The 17,809-nt window shown below is 40.2% G+C and overlaps 2 protein-coding genes across 5 annotated transcripts in view; both read right to left on the bottom strand.

Moving 5' to 3' along the window:
* Window positions 1–68: 68 nt before the first annotated feature.
* On the bottom strand, window positions 69–9,283 carry LOC148103666 (acyl-coenzyme A thioesterase 2, mitochondrial-like). The gene is made up of 5 exons (XM_087832750.1): window positions 8,254–9,283; window positions 7,330–7,428; window positions 6,641–7,096; window positions 2,409–2,596; window positions 69–1,356 (listed from the first exon to the last, which is right to left on the bottom strand). Exons 3-5 carry the CDS (start codon window positions 7,089–7,091, stop codon window positions 748–750), a joined length of 1,248 nt encoding a protein of 415 aa, XP_087688876.1. The 5' UTR covers window positions 7,092–7,096; window positions 7,330–7,428; window positions 8,254–9,283; the 3' UTR covers window positions 69–747.
* A 91-nt stretch (window positions 9,284–9,374) lies between these two features.
* LOC148103660 (acyl-coenzyme A thioesterase 2, mitochondrial-like) overlaps window positions 9,375–17,809 on the bottom strand; it is a 139,268-nt gene continuing 130,833 nt past the window's right edge. For all 4 annotated transcript variants that reach the window (XM_087832702.1, XM_087832712.1, XM_087832715.1 and 1 more), the window contains 4 exons: window positions 15,739–15,837; window positions 15,050–15,505; window positions 13,012–13,199; window positions 9,375–11,941 (listed from right to left, as the gene is read on the bottom strand). In XM_087832702.1, coding sequence (XP_087688828.1) covers window positions 11,333–11,941; window positions 13,012–13,199; window positions 15,050–15,505; window positions 15,739–15,837 — 1,352 coding nt within the window. In that variant the 3' untranslated portion in view covers window positions 9,375–11,332. The remainder of the gene's footprint in view (window positions 11,942–13,011; window positions 13,200–15,049; window positions 15,506–15,738; window positions 15,838–17,809) is intronic.

The raw sequence follows: 17,809 nt of genomic DNA, 5'->3' as shown, positions 1-17,809 counted from the left end.
GTGAGTGGCACCCCTGAGAAGAAACAATGAAAATGTGTGGTCCTCGATATGACTGCAGGATCACAATATCAGCTGTAATATTTTATTTTATTTTTTACCAGATATGACCTCGGACAAGAACTTCACAAAGGAAACTTCACAAAGATGTAGCTGTATCATTGGGAAGTGATAAAAAGCCCACAATTACCCACGACTATAACCAAAAGAAAGGAGGAGTGGACTTTTTCTTTTTTTCAGTTTATATTAAAGGTCTACTGCTAAAAAACAACAATTTTTTTTTGTCTTTTCTTGATGTAAATATCTATGGGTCGAAATTGACCCGTAACACCATAGATGTCATTTTAGTAATTAATCTTAAAATGAAAAAAATCAATAAAACAGATTTATTTAAAAGATGTGTCCTATACCCCTCAGTAATAGTCAGGTAACACAAAAACCTTTTATTTATTAATATGATTCTCTTGAGGTTAATTTTACAATTTTTTTCAATTGAAATCGAGGGGTATAGTGACAAAAAAAGACCCACAGGCCCACACCAAAAGCATTAAAACCAACATTTTCATGGATAAGGAAGCCTAACATGATAACCAAAAGATGGGAAATAAATTGGATGATCACTTATTGTTTTTAGTGTATTTTATAACTGATTTAATTCACGGGTCAAAACTGACCCGTTAACATAAGAGATGATAACAGAAAGCTAACACAAGAGGAGGGTTACTCAGTTTTTATAATTATTTTTTTCTTTTATAACTTGGTTTTAGTCTGTCCAGCATCACAACTCAGGTGAGTTCTGAAGAACTCCTGGATCTTCTTCCACAGGTGGACCTCAGCTGCTGCGTGTGCCTTGGGTTCACCTCCCCATGAGATTAAATACCTAAAAACTCCATGTGCAGAAGAAGGGCAGAAGGGTTCATAAGGTGGCTCCAGCAAGTGTCCAGCTCCAGGGTAAGACACACTCTCAAAGTTCTCCTTTCTATGACGCTTCAGTCGCTCCACCATCTGGTCCATGTATGCCTTGCTGTCCCAGCAGAGGTCATCCTCTCCAGCCACAAAGAGGAAATGAGCCTTTGCTCGTTCAATGGGGATGAGGCTGCCCTTGTTCTTCTCTGCTAGCGGGCCTTCACAAACATACTTTCCAATACTGGCACCTGACTCAGTGGGAACCAACTTACTGCAGTCACACCCTAATAGTGAGAGAATCTTCTGTTTCTTGTAATAGAGAGGAATCGCCACATTGGCACTGCAGCCATTGATGCATACTGCAGCCTCGACACCTGGCACAAAGGTAGCAAGTGAGAGTGCAAGGTCTGCTGCCTTTGATCTTGCTACTATGCCAACTCCTTTACTGCCCACCTGTGAAATAACACAAACTAAAGCTGATAAAATTTATAGAAACACTTCGAGCTTAGGACTGACTTCATTTGTTAAACCTTTTATGCACTTTGAGAGTGTGACCATTCATCATCCCTGCAAATGAAATGGATAAGGCATTATTGCTAGTGAAGACAAACCTTTGATGGCAAAATTAACCCTTTCATGAATTAATTATGACAATCTCAATCAGGATTTTTTTTATTGAGTGTTTCTATTCATCTTTAGGCATAAAAAAATTAATACAAATATTTGATAAAAAATCCTGATTGAGGTTGTCATAATTCATGCATGACAGTCATATATCTATAGTAACATTAAACAACCAGTGGGTGGCAGGGTATGGAGTGACACATCAGTGTCCAATGTAGTGGTTTATGTGCAAGTATACCAACAACACTGACACAAATACAAGAAAACTGCCTTTGAATAGCTGTTCACTGTAGTGACCACTATGGATGAAAGGGTTCATTTAGAAATAAAAGAGTCAAACATTCACAATAATATATTTTGTATGTGATATTCTTTAAATTATCATATTTAATTAAATAAAACAATAAAGTTCATAGTTATTTTTGCTATGTACCTTGATTTTATCCTTTTAGATACCAATTAAGCTGATCTACTGTAGTAAACTTGATTTTTGTAGAAAAAATGAAATTGTTCATATTTTAAGTTCACCTAACAAGATTATAGCAAATAATTACTGAGATTTTGAGAAACAGGTAGGTTGATTTTATTGTTAGCTTAGCCAGACCAATTCTCCATATTTGGGTTCTGTGCTGGGCTGGCTGCAGCTTTCTGTTTGGAGAAACTAATTCACTTATCCAAATCTCTAAACAAAAGAAAATGAGAAATGTTCTCAGAATGTGACCGTTTTATTTTATTTTTTCCTTATTAAGAGCATTGGGGACCCTATTAGCTGGAGGAATCCAGCAGCTGAATTTCAGGGTCCACAAAAAAGAAACAAATACATGTTTCTGGAAAAGGCAAAACTTCTTCAGTCCTTACGAGTGCTAATTAAAATAACTCACCTTAGGTTGCTGTTTTAAGAAATACATTGCTTCCTTAAAGTGGTCCAGATGAATCTTTTGCATAATTTCAGATTTGGCTTCGATCACACATATAGAGAGGACGACAAAGCCTTTGTTAGCCAGTAGACTGGCTCTTGTCTCAGATCTCAATGTAGACATATCCAAGACAGCGGGAAACAGACCTTCTCCTGGAACATAGTAGACACAAAATTTTCTTCTGTCAATGAAAAAAAAAACCTTTTTCATTTTTAATTTCTAGTTTTCCTTAAGCTCTAATCTCTGTCACTTTATTGTGTGACTAAATAAAAGACCAATAGAAAGACAGCAGTTACAGCCATAACTGAATAAAAGCTTGACACCCTTTGAACTTTAAACTAGTTGACAGATGGACTGAAATGAAAACTGATGACGTGACAACGAACAAAGGAAACTGAGGACCTAAATACACAGGATAACAAGCGGGAACACCTGGGAAACAACACTGGGCATAATCTAAATGATTAGACAGTGGATGCAAAACTGAACACCAAGCACATGAGACAATGACTATCTAAATACAACTGAAAACACATTGAGATGCGACTACAGCTGTGTCTCAATTCAGGGGCTGCATCCTTTGGAGGACCCGGCCTTCATGGTCTACGTGGGCCGGGTCCTCTGAAGACTGAGAAGGCCGGAAGTGCGAGGCTGTGAAGTGGGATGGTCTAGCCTTCAGATTTGTGCCACTGCTGTCTTGGTGAAGCTTAATAAACTCAGCAGTCTGCTCCTTGCTATATAAAATATAACAATGATATTAGAGTAAATTCTCTACCATCTCAAACTTCTATTTAATCAGTTTTCTGTTTGACGTTTATTCAGCTGTATGAAAACTGTAACGTTAATCTCAGCCGAACAGATTTACTTGGGAACAAATAAAATACTGAAAAAAGCCAAACAATAACATTAAGTTATCTAACTGACTTATATATCACGTTTAACCTGAGTAGCAGAAGACACAGGGTCTGAAACGATTGTGCTGGGAGTTCAGTGTTCTCGCCGGCTCTAGTGAGCCTTGACCACCTCGTCAGCTATCGAGCTTGTGGGTAACAGACGTCTCTGAAAACATTGGAGCACTTTTGCAAATATGTGATGTCTTGATAAACCGAGCAGATATTTGAAGTTCTCGCTTGAAAATATGTTAAAAGTTTATTTTGTGACCCAGAAAGAGTAATATTTCAAACTCTTTAGCCGTGCTCCTCTGCCATTGCCCCATTTGAAAATTATTTTTATATTATTATAAAAATGTTATAAATACTAATTTAATTAATACAGTATTGCAAAGAGTCCATCCATCCATCCATCCATCTTCATCTGCTTTATCCGAGGCCGGGTCGCAGGGGCAGCAGCCTAAGCAAAGAGGCCCAGACCTCCCTCTCCCCAGCCACCTCCTCCAGCTTATCCGGGGGAACACCAAGGTGTTCCCAGGCCAGCCGAGAGATATAATCTCTCCAGCGTGTCCTGGGTCTGCCCCGGGGCCTCCTCCCGGTGGGACATGCCTGGAACACCTCACCCAGGAGGCGCCCAGGGGGCATCCTTGTCAGATGCCCAAACCACCTCAGCTGGCTCCTTTCGATGTGGAGCAGCAGCGACTCTACTCTGAGCCCCTCCCAGATGGCCGAACTTCTCACCCTGTCTCTAAGGGAGAGGCCAGCCACCCTTCGGAGGAAGCTCATGTCCGCCGCTTGTATCCGCGATCTTGTTCTTTCGGTCACTACCCACAGCTCGTGGCCATAGGTGAGGGTAGGGACGTAGATCGACCGGTAAATTGAGAGCTTCGCTTTTACACTCAGCTCCCTCTTGCAGCGTCTGCATTGCTGCAGCTGCAGCCCCAATCCGTCTGTCGATCTCCGGCTCCCTTCTCCCATCACTCGCGAACAAGACCCCAAGATACTTGAACTCCTCCACTTGGGGCAGGAACTCATCCCCGACCCGGAGTGGGCACTCCACCCTTTTCCTGCTGAGAACCATGGCCTCAGATTTGGAGGTGCTGATCTTCATTCCCGCTGCTTCACACTCGGCTGCGAACCGCTCCAGTGCGAGCTGGAGGCCCTCACCCGATGAATCCAACAGAACCACATCATCCGCAAAGATCAGAGATGAGATTCTGTGGCCACCAAAGCGAAAGCCCTCCGCCACTTGGCTGCGCCTAGAAATCCTGTCCATAAAAATTATGAACAGAACCGGTGAAAAAGGGCAGCCCTGACGGAGCCCATCACCCACCGGGAACAAGTCCGACTTATTGCTGGCAATGCGAATCAAGCTCTTGCAGCGGTTGTATAGGGATCGAATGGCCCGTAGCAATGGGCCAGACACCCCATACTCCCGCAACACCTCCCACAGGACACCCCGAGGGACACGGTCGAATGCCTTCTCCAAGTCCACAAAACACATGTAGACTGGTTGGGCAAACTCCCATGCACCCTCAAGTATCCTCGAGAGGATGAAGAGCTGGTCCAGTGTTCCGCGACCAGGACGAAAACCGCATTGTTCCTCCTGTATCCGAGGTTCGACTAGCGGACAAACTCTCCTTTCCAGCACCCTGGCATAGACTTTCCCGGGGAGGCTGAGGAGTGTGATCCCCCTGTAGTTGGAACACACCCTCCGGTCCCCCTTCTTAAAGATGGGGACCACCACCCTGGTCTGCCAGTCCACGGGTACTGCCCCTGATCTCCACGCAACATTGCAGAGGCGTGTCAACCAGGACAGCCCTACAACGTCCAGAGCCTTCAGGAACTCGGGGCGGACCTCATCAACACCAGGGGCTCTGCCACCAAGGAGTTGTTTAACTGCCTCGGTGACCTCGCCCCCGGAAATTGGCGGGTCATTCCCCTCATCCCCAGACTCTGCTTCCTCCTCGGAAGACGCGTCAGTGGGATTAAGGAGGTCCTCGAAGTATTCCTTCCACCGCCTGACAATTTCCTCAGTCGACGTCAGCAGCGCTCCGCCAGCATTATACACAGTGCAGGTAGAGCACCGCTTTCCCCTCCTGAGACGCCTGACGGTTTGCCAGAACCTCTTCGAGGCACTCCGAAAGTCTTTTTCCATGGCCTCTCCGAACTCCTCCCACACCCGAGTTTTTGCTTCAGCCACTGCCCGAGCCGCATTCCGCTTGGCCTGTCGATACCTGTCGGCTGCCTCCGGAGTCCCACAGGCTAACCAAGCCCGATAGGACTCCTTCTTCAGCCTGGTGGCTCCCTTCACCTCTGGTGTCCACCATTTGGTTCGGGGATTACCACCACGGCAGGCACCAACCACCTAGCGGCCGCAGCTCAATGCAGCAGCTTCGGCAATGGAGACGCTGAACATGGTCCATTCGGACTCAATGTCCCCCGCCTCCCTCGGAATGCTGTTGAAGCTCTGCCGGAGGTGTGCGTTGAAGATCTCGCGGACTGGGGCCTCTGCTAGTCGTTCCCAGCACACCCTCACCACGCGTTTAGGTGCACCAGATCTGTCCAGCGTCCTCCCCCGCCACCTGATAGTAATAATATTACAGCTACACAGGTGCCACCATTGTTGGAAATGGGAACTTGCTGTTATGCGCTATGAATTCTGGGATAGGTTAGGCCACGAAGGATACACCCAACCCATCCTTCAAATTCGGGGAAATGAAGGATGCATTTGTCGGCCACATTTGGAAAAAGCCTTCGATTTGGGACAGCCTTCATTGCGCTGTGATGTAATCGGCCTGCAAATGCGGCCTCCAAAGGATGCATCCCCTGAACTGAGACATAGCCTACGTCACACAACTTGATGACAGCAGACATGACAGAGCTAAAAGAGAGTGAGCTCGAGTGATGGACAGAGGAAGATATATCACAGAGATGAGGAAACAAACATAGAGACAAAGACCAATACACATAAACTTGACAAAGACAGAAGGGATAAAGAGAGACTACTGAAACGATAGGTAAATAAGGGACAAGACAAGGAGGAAAAAGGAACCTAACAATAACAAACAAGAAATTATGAACCAGGATTAAAGATAAACTCAGGGTAAAAAGAACTAAACTCAGGACTACACTGTAAAAAGCTAAAATTATTTCCTACAGCAAAGGAAACAATCATAAATCCACAAGAAACCCAAAACATTGGGTCAAAGACCCAGGACCATTACAATTGTATTTGTTCAGAAACACTCATCGGGCTGTCATTTAATTAAAATAAAGAGCGAAAGCTTGGAACAACTGCAGTACCTGGAGGAGTGAACAGGACTCCACTAATGTTCCCCTCTTTGACAGGAACCCGACTGACCCCATCTCCAATCAGAACCCTCTCATTTGTCTCTTCTGCCAGTATCCTGCCTTCCTCCTCGTGCACAGAAAAATTCACCAACTGAGGCTCCAGAGACTTTGTCTTTTGAAACCTTTTGTGCATGGTGTCTGGCCTCATGGACCACATGAGACCCATAGGTTCTACTCCAACGTAGGTCCCACCAAGTGAGGGATCTCTGTTCAGGTCGACCTCCCCACTGCCATCAGCCCTGTAGGTGGCCGAGGAGCTGAACACCACTCCCTTCTCATCAGTTAATCTGGCTCTCATAGTGACCGCCTGTCTGGACCTCAACCCTTCCACCTTCACCTTAATGGGTTCGCCGAACAGACACCTGGCTCTTGGCAACAGCCTCAATCTTACTTGAGAGGACATCTTTTCTGAAAGAGTGAAACTGGAGCAAATAAGTATTGATAGGAAGGCAGACTAACAATCACAATGAACTGGACTACTGGGAACCGGTTTGCTACAAAAAACAGTTCTCAGTTCCCATCTCTAGTAATCAGTGTGCTGATTTTGTATGATAACCAATACAAAACTTTATCATGACGTAATGCTGAAGAACCGGCTTCATTCATGACAGAAACATTACTTTCACCACTATATAAGCTACCTGGAGATCTTTGGCTCTCTGGAAGGACTGTGACAGTGATATCTATCTCTGTGCTGGGGGTCTGTCTGAGAGATTTCCTTCCTCCACTTCTTTCTTCTGCTGCTTGTTCCAGAAAAAGAAAAACAGCATTAGAGGAGTGGTTTTTTCACAGACATGTCAACTTTCAGATAAATGGGAGCAGTGGAACAAACTGAACTCAACTCTTTGGTTGACTGAAATAGAACATGACGTGATCTTCATTCAGTATTCAGTTATAGAATTCAGTATGAAAATATCTACAACAAAACTACAAAATCCTTGAGATAAATTCAGTGTGTATTGGGTAATCTTGCAGGATAAAGTGGTCTCACTCCACACCCATATAACATATTCATACAGTGGGACAAACTAAATAAAAAAATGCGTAAAAATACTGTCAAGACGCTGTAAATTTGCATATGTAATATATTGCATGGGGTAGTAAATGTGTTTAACAGGATTTGCTTGAATGACAGGGTAAGTCTTAATGTGCTACCTTTTGGTTAATTTTGAGCAACTGTCGATTAACCCATATCAGTATGAGAACTTTACATCAGAAACCCTCCCATGATTATAAAACAATCTTCGTACAGTTAATAAAATAGATTTTCTATTTTAATATAATTTCAATTAATATAATTTTCTATATTCAGTACAAATATACAGTCAGCTGAGGAATTACCTATTTTAGTCAGTTTAATTCCTCTATTCAGCTATACTAGTATCTGAACATTCATTTCAGTGTTCTCTTTTACATTTTCTGGTTCACACTTAAAACATTTTAATTATCCTCATTAAACCTAAACACATGCCAGTGGAATGGCAAAAGGAACAGCAGAGAAGAACCAATCCAAGGACATCAATTCACAGTCAAAATGATTTAAAAGTAATGTTAATAAAACTTACAAAAACAGAAGTGTTAACAGAAGCTGACTGTAAATAAGCAATAGAGGGCTGTGCAGTCCTGGAAAAGGAGACAAGTCCAGAAGATGATCCACAGAAATGCCAAAACTGAAAAAGTCTAAAATCAACAAAGGAAAGAACTGTGTCAAAAACTGGAGCTTTAAGTAAAGTGTTACCACTGTTATTCAAATAATATATAAAAAGACTACTGGAAATGCAGCTTCAAATTGCAGAAAAATTAAAAGTTAAGTTAAAGTTGTAAAAAAAGAAAAAAGAAAGAAAAACAGCCGGAAAGCTTCCTCGGGGGTTAAGTCATGAAACAAACTTGATCACAGTTGAAGTCCGAGACACATAACTGCCCTCAGTAGTGCTCTTATTTATTGAGAGGGATTTTTAGCTTCACCGGATCACTCTTACAATTGAAGTGCTGTTTATCAAATGGGGTTGAGAGGATAAGGGGTGGGGTGGGTTAGGTGGCAGAGGGAATAGTGTATCGATATTACTACTTGCCACGCTTTGAAATTGAATGCCTGTAAGCCTGTAAAGCATTTTGGATCATCTATTTATATTTTTCCATGTCTGTTTCCAAAATTTTATATTTCGAGGACATAATAATAACCAAGTTAATAACAAGTTCAAACCATGGTTACAAAACAAAATCAGCATCACTCAACAACAGCACCTGTTATTGATTAACTCACTAATAGGTGTGATTTGTGGGCAAAGGAAAGCAGCAAGAGTGAAAGGTGAAGTTTACACACAGTGAAAGTGAACTAATGAAAACTAAAATTGCACCAACTTCTACGTGCAAAGCAATGAAATAGGAATGGTCAAGAGTAAGATCAGTTAATAGATCATGGATGAAATCAAGCCAGCAATGTGACTGGAAGGACAAATAAAGAAGCTGTGACTCATGTATTTCTCATATGTCATCAGAAAAAAACTGTCATTAGAGCCTTATGATTGGAAGAAGAAAATTGGAAGAACAAAAGGAACAATGCAATGAGGGAGACTGGCAATGTGTTGGCTTAACACATTATATATATATATATATATATATATATATATATATATATATATATATATATATATATATATTATATATAATAACAACAACAGGAAGCTCTTTGGCCAGATTTATTCAGCTTACATTGATCGTACAATGGTACAAAACACTCAGGTTTTTGTTTTTTTCATTATTTTTGAAAAGAGCCTGCACTTGTAGGTGAAGTTGAGAGATACCAGTAAGTGATCTTCTTCACACCATTAGAAAGAGGGTGAGTGCAGCCAGGTCAACATGACAAAAGTTGCTGTGCCAGGGACATCCTATCATTCCATGTCACACTGTCAAATTACAGCTCTGTCATTGACTGAGATTGACCATCAGCTCCTTTTTAGCCTACAAACCCCACATCCCACACCTCCCACCCTGATGTGGTTTGTGCCATTAAAGGTGGAAAGTGGTATGAGGCTTTAAGCAGCTTAAGATCAGACCAATATTCTTCATTCTTATATATGGTATGTTTGTGATGCAGATAGTGAGCAAGAAGTTGTTAGATGTGATGATGATGGAAGCAAGGAAAGCAAGAAAATGATAAGGAAGTAAGAATGAGGACAAATGTCTTCAATTCTGAATATTTACTTATTTTGGCCTTCATGATTTTAACCATTATACTGTAGGAACAGAACGTCAGGAAAGCTGATTCCTTTTATCTGTTTCTGCAAATCAAACATGTTTCTAGAGAAGTCTTATATGTGCCTCTGACAGATTTAGACTTAAGGTAATCGAAATTCTAGGTCTTCTTGCAACAATTGCTAAATTTTCTTTCTTAAATAAAGTATATTTAGTGGCACTGTATTTTTTCTATTTTAGATTTTCCTTCATCATTGTTGTGCATTTTATTCATTTTAGTGGCATTTTACATTGTTAGCACTTTGTGCAGCATGGACTGTTGGAAATCTGCTATATGTATATATATAAACTTGACCTTAAACTGGATGTCTTTTAAACAAAGAAAGTAATTTTAATGTTTTAACATTTTTGAAGCAAAGGACTTTAAAAAAAATCATATTGCAGAAAGTATTTAACTACTACCTGGATACAACTAGTGTTGTCAAGAGACCTCTCCCATGCTCCCAGGATGTGGGTGTGAATGCCAGAGCACTCTGGAATGCACACAAAGCCTTTGCAGACTATTAAGGATCGCACATCCTATCACTACCATATGCAAACTTATATTATTAAAAGATTATACTGACTACTAAGTACAATTTTCTATTGACAAGTGTGTTTATTATACAGGCCCGGTGTATCTAAAGACCTGACCTGGGTTCTGTCTGCACATGGTAAGCAGGTTCCCTAGCTGATGGACTTCAAACCTTCTAATGACTCAACCAAGGATACACCAATAATTTACTGATCTTTTTTTCTGTTTCCACCTCCTGGAAGTAAAAAAGTTGATCTAGATCTTACTTTTTTCAAGCCAGACCCACTTGTAACATTATAACAAGACAGACAGAATCACAACTAAAAATAACAGTTGTACAGGGAGGGCACCATTTTCTTTGAAATAACATCTCACCTTATAGGAATTTTATCCCCTCCCGACCCCCTTTTTGATTCATTTAGAGCAATATTTGCATGTTTTACATCAAAGTCTACTGCTTATAGTCAGATGCAGAGTAAACAGAATTAATGCTGAGTTAAGTAACTCGGAGTTAATTGTTGGACTTGGAGCTTGTTGAACCTGCTTTCAAGAATAGTGCACAGGGAAAGCAGATGAATCTACAAATGATGCTCCAGAGAAGTCCAAACAAAAGTCTGTGAAGAATAAAACCGTTAACAACAACAACAACAGGAAGAGACGTGAGGATACTTAGTGAAGGAACAAACAAATTGACAGCTGAGGGAGGGACAAACTGAGGCAAACACAGAGAAACAGTGAAGCTTGAAAGATAAGTGGGAAGATACTCATACAAATCATGGCTCTTCTACGAATCACACATTTTTAACAAGTTGTCGTAAATTAATTTGATGTTATTTATTTTTCTGTTACTCAGTTTTTATAATTATTTTTTTCTTTTATAACTTGGTTTTAGTCTGTCCAGCATCACAACTCAGGTGAGTTCTGAAGAACTCCTGGATCTTCTTCCACAGGTGGACCTCAGCTGCTGCGTGTGCCTTGGGTTCACCTCCCCATGAGAATAAATACCTAAGAACTCCATGTGCAGAAGAAGGGCAAAAGGGTTTATAAGGTGGCTGCAGGAAGTGTCCAGCTCCAGGGTAAGACACACTCTCAAAGTTCTCCTTTCCATGACGCTTCAGTCGCTCCACCATCTGGTCCATGTATGCCTTGCTGTCCAAGCAGAGGTCATCCTCTCCAGCCACAAAGAGGAAATGAGCCTTTGCTCGTTCAATGGGGATGAGGCTGCCCTTGTTCTTCTCTGCTAGCGGGTCTTCACAAACATACTTTCCAATACTGGCACCTGACTCAGTGGGAACAAACTTACTGAAGTCATACCCTAATGGTGAGAGAATCTTCTGTTTCTTGTAATAGAGAGGAACCCCCACATTGGCACTGCAGCCATTGATGCATACTGCAGCCTCGACACCTGGCACAAAGGTAGCAAGTGAGAGTGCAAGGTCTGCTGCCTTTGATCTTGCTACTATGCCAACTCCTTTACTGCCCACCTGTGAAATAACACAAACTAAAGCTGATAAAATTTATAGAAACACTTCAAACTAAGTACTGACTTTATTTGTTAAACCTTTTATGCACTTTGAGAGTGTGACCATTCATTATCCCTGCAAATGAAATGGATAAGGCATCATTGCTAGTGAAGACAAACCTTTGGTGGCAAAATTAACCCTTTCATGCATAAATTATGACAATCTCAATCAGGATTTTTTTTATTGAGTGTTTCTATTCATCTTTAGGCATAAAAAAATGAATACAAATATTTGAGAAAAAATCCTGATTGAGGTTGTCATAATTCATGCATGACAGTCATATATCTATAGTAACATTAAACGACCATTGGTTTGCAGGGTATGGAGTGACACATCAGTGTCCAATGTAGTGGCTTATGTGCAAGTATACCAACAACACTGACACAAATACAAGAAAACTGCCTTTGAATAGCTGTTCACTGTAGTGACCACTATGGATGAAAGGGTTCATTTAGAAATAAAAGAGTCAAACATTCATAATAATATATTTTGTATGTGATATTCTTTAAATTATCATATTTAATTAAATAAAACAATAAAGTTCATAGTTATTTTTGCTATGTACCTGGACTTTATTCTTTTAGATACCAATTAAGCTGATCTACTGTAGTAAACCTAATTTTTGTAGAAAAAAATGAAATTGTTCATATTTTAAGTTCAACCAAAAAGATTATAGAAAATAATTACTGAGATTTTGAGAAACAGGTAGGTTGATTTTATTGTTAGCTTAGCCAGACCAATTCCCCATATTTGAGTTCTGTGCTGGGCTGGCTGCAGCTTTCTGTTTGGAGAAACTAATTCACTTATCCAAATCTCTAAACAAAAGAAAATGAGAAATGTTCTCAGAATGTGACCGTTTTATCTTATTTTATTTTTTCCTTATTTTTTCCTTATTAAGAGCATTTGGGGACCCTATTAGCTGGAGGAATCCAGCAGCTGAATTTCAGGGTCCACAAAAAAGAAACAAATACATGTTTCTGGAAAAGGCAAAACTTCTTCAGTCCTTACGAGTGCTCATTAAAATAACTCACCTTAGGTTGCTGTTTTAAGAAATACATTGCTTCCTTAAAGTGGTCCAGATGAATCTTTTGCATAATTTCAGATTTGGCTTCGCTCACACATATAGAGAGGACGACAAAGCCTTTGTTAGCCAGTAGACTGGCTCTTGCCTCAGATCTCAATGTAGATATATCCAAGACAGTGGGAAACAGACCTTCTCCTAGAACATAGTAGACATAAAATTTTCTTCTGTCAATGAAAAAAAAAACTTTTTCATTTTTAATTTCTAGTTTTCCTTAAGATCTAATCTTTGTCACTTTATTGTGTGACTAAATAAAAGAACAATAGAAAGACAGCGGTTACAGCCATAACTGAATAAAAGCTTGACACCCTTTGAACTTTAAACTAGTTGACAGATGGACTGAAATGAAAACTGATGACGTGACAACGAACAAAGGAAACTGAGGACCTAAATACACAGGATAACAAGCGGGAACACCTGGGAAACAACACTGGGCATAATCTAAATGATTAGACAGTGGAAGCAAAACTGAACACCAAGCACATGAGACAATGACTATCTAAATACAACTGAAAACACATTGAGATGCGACTACAGCTGTGTCTCAATTCAGGGGCTGCATCCTTTGGAGGACCCGGCCTTCATGGTCTACGTGGGCCGGGTCCTCTGAAGACTGAGAAGGCCGGAAGTGCGAGGCTGTGAAGTGGGATGGTCTAGCCTTCAGATTTGTGCCACTGCTGTCTCGGTGAAGCTTAATAAACTCAGCAGTCTGCTCCTTGCTATATAAAATATAACAATGATATTAGAATAAATTCTCTACCATCTCAAACTTCTATTTAATCAGTTTTCTGTTTGTCGTTTATTCAGCTGTATGAAAACTGTAACGTTAATCTCAGCCGAACAGATTTACTTGGGAACAAATAAAATACTGAAAAAAGCCAAACAATAACATTAAGTTATCTAACTGACTTATATATCATGTTTAACCTGAGTAGCAGAAGACACAGGGTCTGAAACGATTGTGCTGGGAGTTCAGTGTTCTCGCCGGCTCTAGTGAGCCTTGACCACCTCGTCAGCTATCGAGCTAGTGGGTAACAGACGTCTCTGAAAACATCGGAGCACTTTTGCAAATATGTGATGTCTTGATAAACCGAGCAGATATTTGAAGTTCTCGCTTGAAAATGTGTTAAAAGTTTATTTTGTGACCCAGAAAGAGTAATATTTCAAACTCTTTAGCCGTGCTCCTCTGCCATTGCCCCATTTGAAAATTATTTTTATATTATTATAAAAATGTTATAAATACTAATTTAATTAATACAGTATTGCAAAGAGTAATAGTAATAATATTACAGCTACACATGTGCCACCATTGTTGGAAATGGGAACTTGCTGTTATGCGCTATGAATTCTGGGATAGGTTAGGCCACGAAGGATACACCAAACCCATCCTTCAAATTCGGGGAAATGAAGGATGCATTTGTCGGCCGCATTTGGAAAAAGCCTTGAATTGGGACAGCCTTCATTGCGTCGCTGTGATGTAATCGGCCTGCAAATGCGGCCTCCAAAGGATGCATCCCCTGAACTGAGACATAGCCTAAGTCACACAACTTGATGATGGAAAGACATGACAGAGCTAAAAGAGAGTGAGCTCGAGTGTTGGACAGAGGAAGATATATCACAGAGATGAGGAAACAAACATAGAGACAAAGACCAATACACATAAACTTGACAAAGACAGAAGGGATAAAGAGAGACTACTGAAACGATAGGTAAATAAGGGACAAGACAAGGAGGAAAAAGGAACCTAACAATAACAAACAAGAAATTATGAACCAGGATTAAAGATAAACTCAGGGTAAAAAGAACTAAACTCAGGACTACACTGTAAAAAGCTAAAATTATTTCCTACAGCAAAGGAAACAATCACAAATCCACAAGAAACCCAAAACATTGGGTCAAAGACCCAGGTGTTCAGAAGTGTTCAGAAACACTCATCGGGCTGTCATTTAATTAAAATAAAGAGAGAAAGCTTGGAACAACTGCAGTACCTGGAGGAGTGAACAGGACTCCATTAATGTTCCCCTCTTTGACAGGAACCCGACTGACCCCATCTCCAATCAGAACCCTCTCATTTGTCTCTTCTGCCAGTATCCATCCTTCCTCCTCGTGCACAGAAAAATTCACCAACTGAGGCTCCAGAGACTTTGTCTTTTGAAACCTTTTGTGCATGGTGTCTGGCCTCATGGACCACATGAGACCCATAGGTTCTACTCCAACGTAGGTCCCACCAAGTGAGGGATCTCTGTTCAGGTCGACCTCCCCACTGCCATCAGCCCTGTAGGTGGCCGAGGAGCTGAACACCACTCCCTTCTCATCAGTTAATCTGGCTCTCATAGTGACCGCCTGTCTGGACCTCAACCCTTCCACCTTCACCTTAATGGGTTCGTCGAACAGACACCTGGCTCTTGGCAACAGCCTCAATCTTACTTGAGAGGACATCTTTTCTGAAAGAGTAAAACTGGAGCCAATAAGTATTGATAGGCAGGCAGATTAACAATCACAATGAACTGGACTACTGGGAACCGGTTTGCTACAAAAAACAGTTCTCAGTTCCCATCTCTAGTAATCAGTGTGCTGATTTTGTATGATAACCAATACAAAACTTTATCATGACGTAATGCTGAAGAACCGGCTTCATTCATGACAGAAACATTACTTTCACCACTATATAAGCTACCTGGAGATCTTTGGCTCTCTGGAAGGACTGTGACAGTGATATCTATCTCTGTGCTGGGGGTCTGTCTGAGAGATTTCCTTCCTCCACTTCTTTCTTCTGCTGCTTGTTCCAGAAAAAGAAAAACAGCATTAGAGGAGTGGTTTTTTCACAGACATGTCAACTTTCAGATAAATGGGAGCAGTGGAACAAACTGAACTCAACTCTTTGGTTGACTGAAATAGAACATGACGTGATCTTCATTCAGTATTCAGTTATAGAATTCAGTATGAAAATATCTACAACAAAACTACAAAATCCTTGAGATAAATTCAGTGTGTATTGGTAATCTTGCAGGATAAAGTGGTCTCACTCCACACCCATATAACATATTCATACAGTGGGACAAACTAAATTAAAAAATGCGTAAAAATACTGTCAAGACGCTGTAAATTTGCATATGTAATATATTGCATGGGGTAGTAAATGTGTTTAACAGGATTTCCTTGAATGACAGGGTAAGTCTTAATGTGCTACCTTTTGGTTAATTTTGAGCAACTGTCGATTAACCCATATCAGTATGAGAACTTTACATCAGAAACCCTCCCATGATTATAAAACAATCTTCGTACAGTTAATAAAATAGATTTTCTATTTTAATATAATTTCAATTAATATAATTTTCTATATTCAGTACAAATATACAGTCAGCTGAGGAATTACCTATTTTAGTCAGTTTAATTCCTCTATTCAGCTATACTAGTATCTGAACATTCATTTCAGTGTTCTCTTTTACATTTTCTGGTTCACACTTAAAACATTTTAATTATCCTCATTAAACCTAAACACATGCCAGTGGAATGGCAAAAGGAACAGCAGAGAAGAACCAATCCAAGGACATCAATTCACAGTCAAAATGATTTAAAAGTAATGTTAATAAAACTTACAAAAACAGAAGTGTTAACAGAAGCTGACTGTAAATAAGCAATAGAGGGCTGTGCAGTCCTGGAAAAGGAGACAAGTCCAGAAGATGATCCACAGAAATGCCAAAACTGAAAAAGTCAAAAATCAACAAAGGAAAGAGCTGTGTCATAAACTGGAGCTTTAAGTAAAGTGTTACCACTGTTATTCAAATAATATATAAAAAGACTACTGGAAATGCAGCTTCAAAATGCAGAAAAATTAAAAGTTAAGTTAAAGTTGTAAAAAAAACAAAGATAGAAAAACAGCCAGAAAGCTTCCTCGGGGGTTAAGTCATGAAACAAACTTGATCACAGTTGAAGTCCAAGACACATAACTGCCCTCAGTAGTGCTCTTATTTATTGAGAGGGATTTTTAGCTTCACCGGATCACTCTTACAGTTGAAGTGCTGTTTATCAAATGGGGCTGAGAGGATAAGGGGTGGGGTGGGTTAGGTGGCAGAGGGAATAGTGTATCGATATTACTACTTGCCACGCTTTGAAATTGAATGCCTGTAAGCCTGTAAAGCATTTTGGATCATCTATTTATATTTTTCCATGTCTGTTTCCAAAATTTTATATTTCGAGGACATAATAATAACCAAGTTAATAACAAGTTCAAACCATGGTTACAAAACAAAATCAGCATCACTCAACAACAGCACCTGTTATTGATTAACTCACTAATAGGTGTGATTTGTGGGCAAAGGAAAGCAGCAAGAGTGAAAGGTGAAGTTTACACACAGTGAAAGTGAACTAATGAAAACTAAAATTGCACCAACTTCTACGTGCAAAGCAATGAAATAGGAATGGTCAAGAGTAAGATCAGTTAATAGATCATGGATGAAATCAAGCCAGCAATGTGACTGGAAGGACAAATAAAGAAGCTGTGACTCACGTATTTCTCATATGTCATCAGAAAACAACTGTCATTAGAGCCTTATGATTGGAAGAAGAAAATTGGAAGAACAAAAGGAACAATGCAATGAGGGAGACTGGCAATGTGTTGGCTTAACACATTATATATATATATATATATATATATTATATATAATAACAACAACAGGAACCTCTTTGGCCAGATTTATTCAGCTTACATTGATCGTACAATGGTACAAAACACTCAGGTTTTTGTT

Source organism: Neolamprologus brichardi, chromosome 3 (genome assembly GCF_056152115.1).
Source record: "Neolamprologus brichardi isolate AB-2024 chromosome 3, ASM5615211v1, whole genome shotgun sequence".
Classification (NCBI taxonomy): Eukaryota; Metazoa; Chordata; class Actinopteri; order Cichliformes; family Cichlidae; genus Neolamprologus; species Neolamprologus brichardi.
The sequence above is the reverse complement of the archived record's forward strand: the minus strand, read 5'-3'. Positions and strand labels throughout refer to the sequence as shown.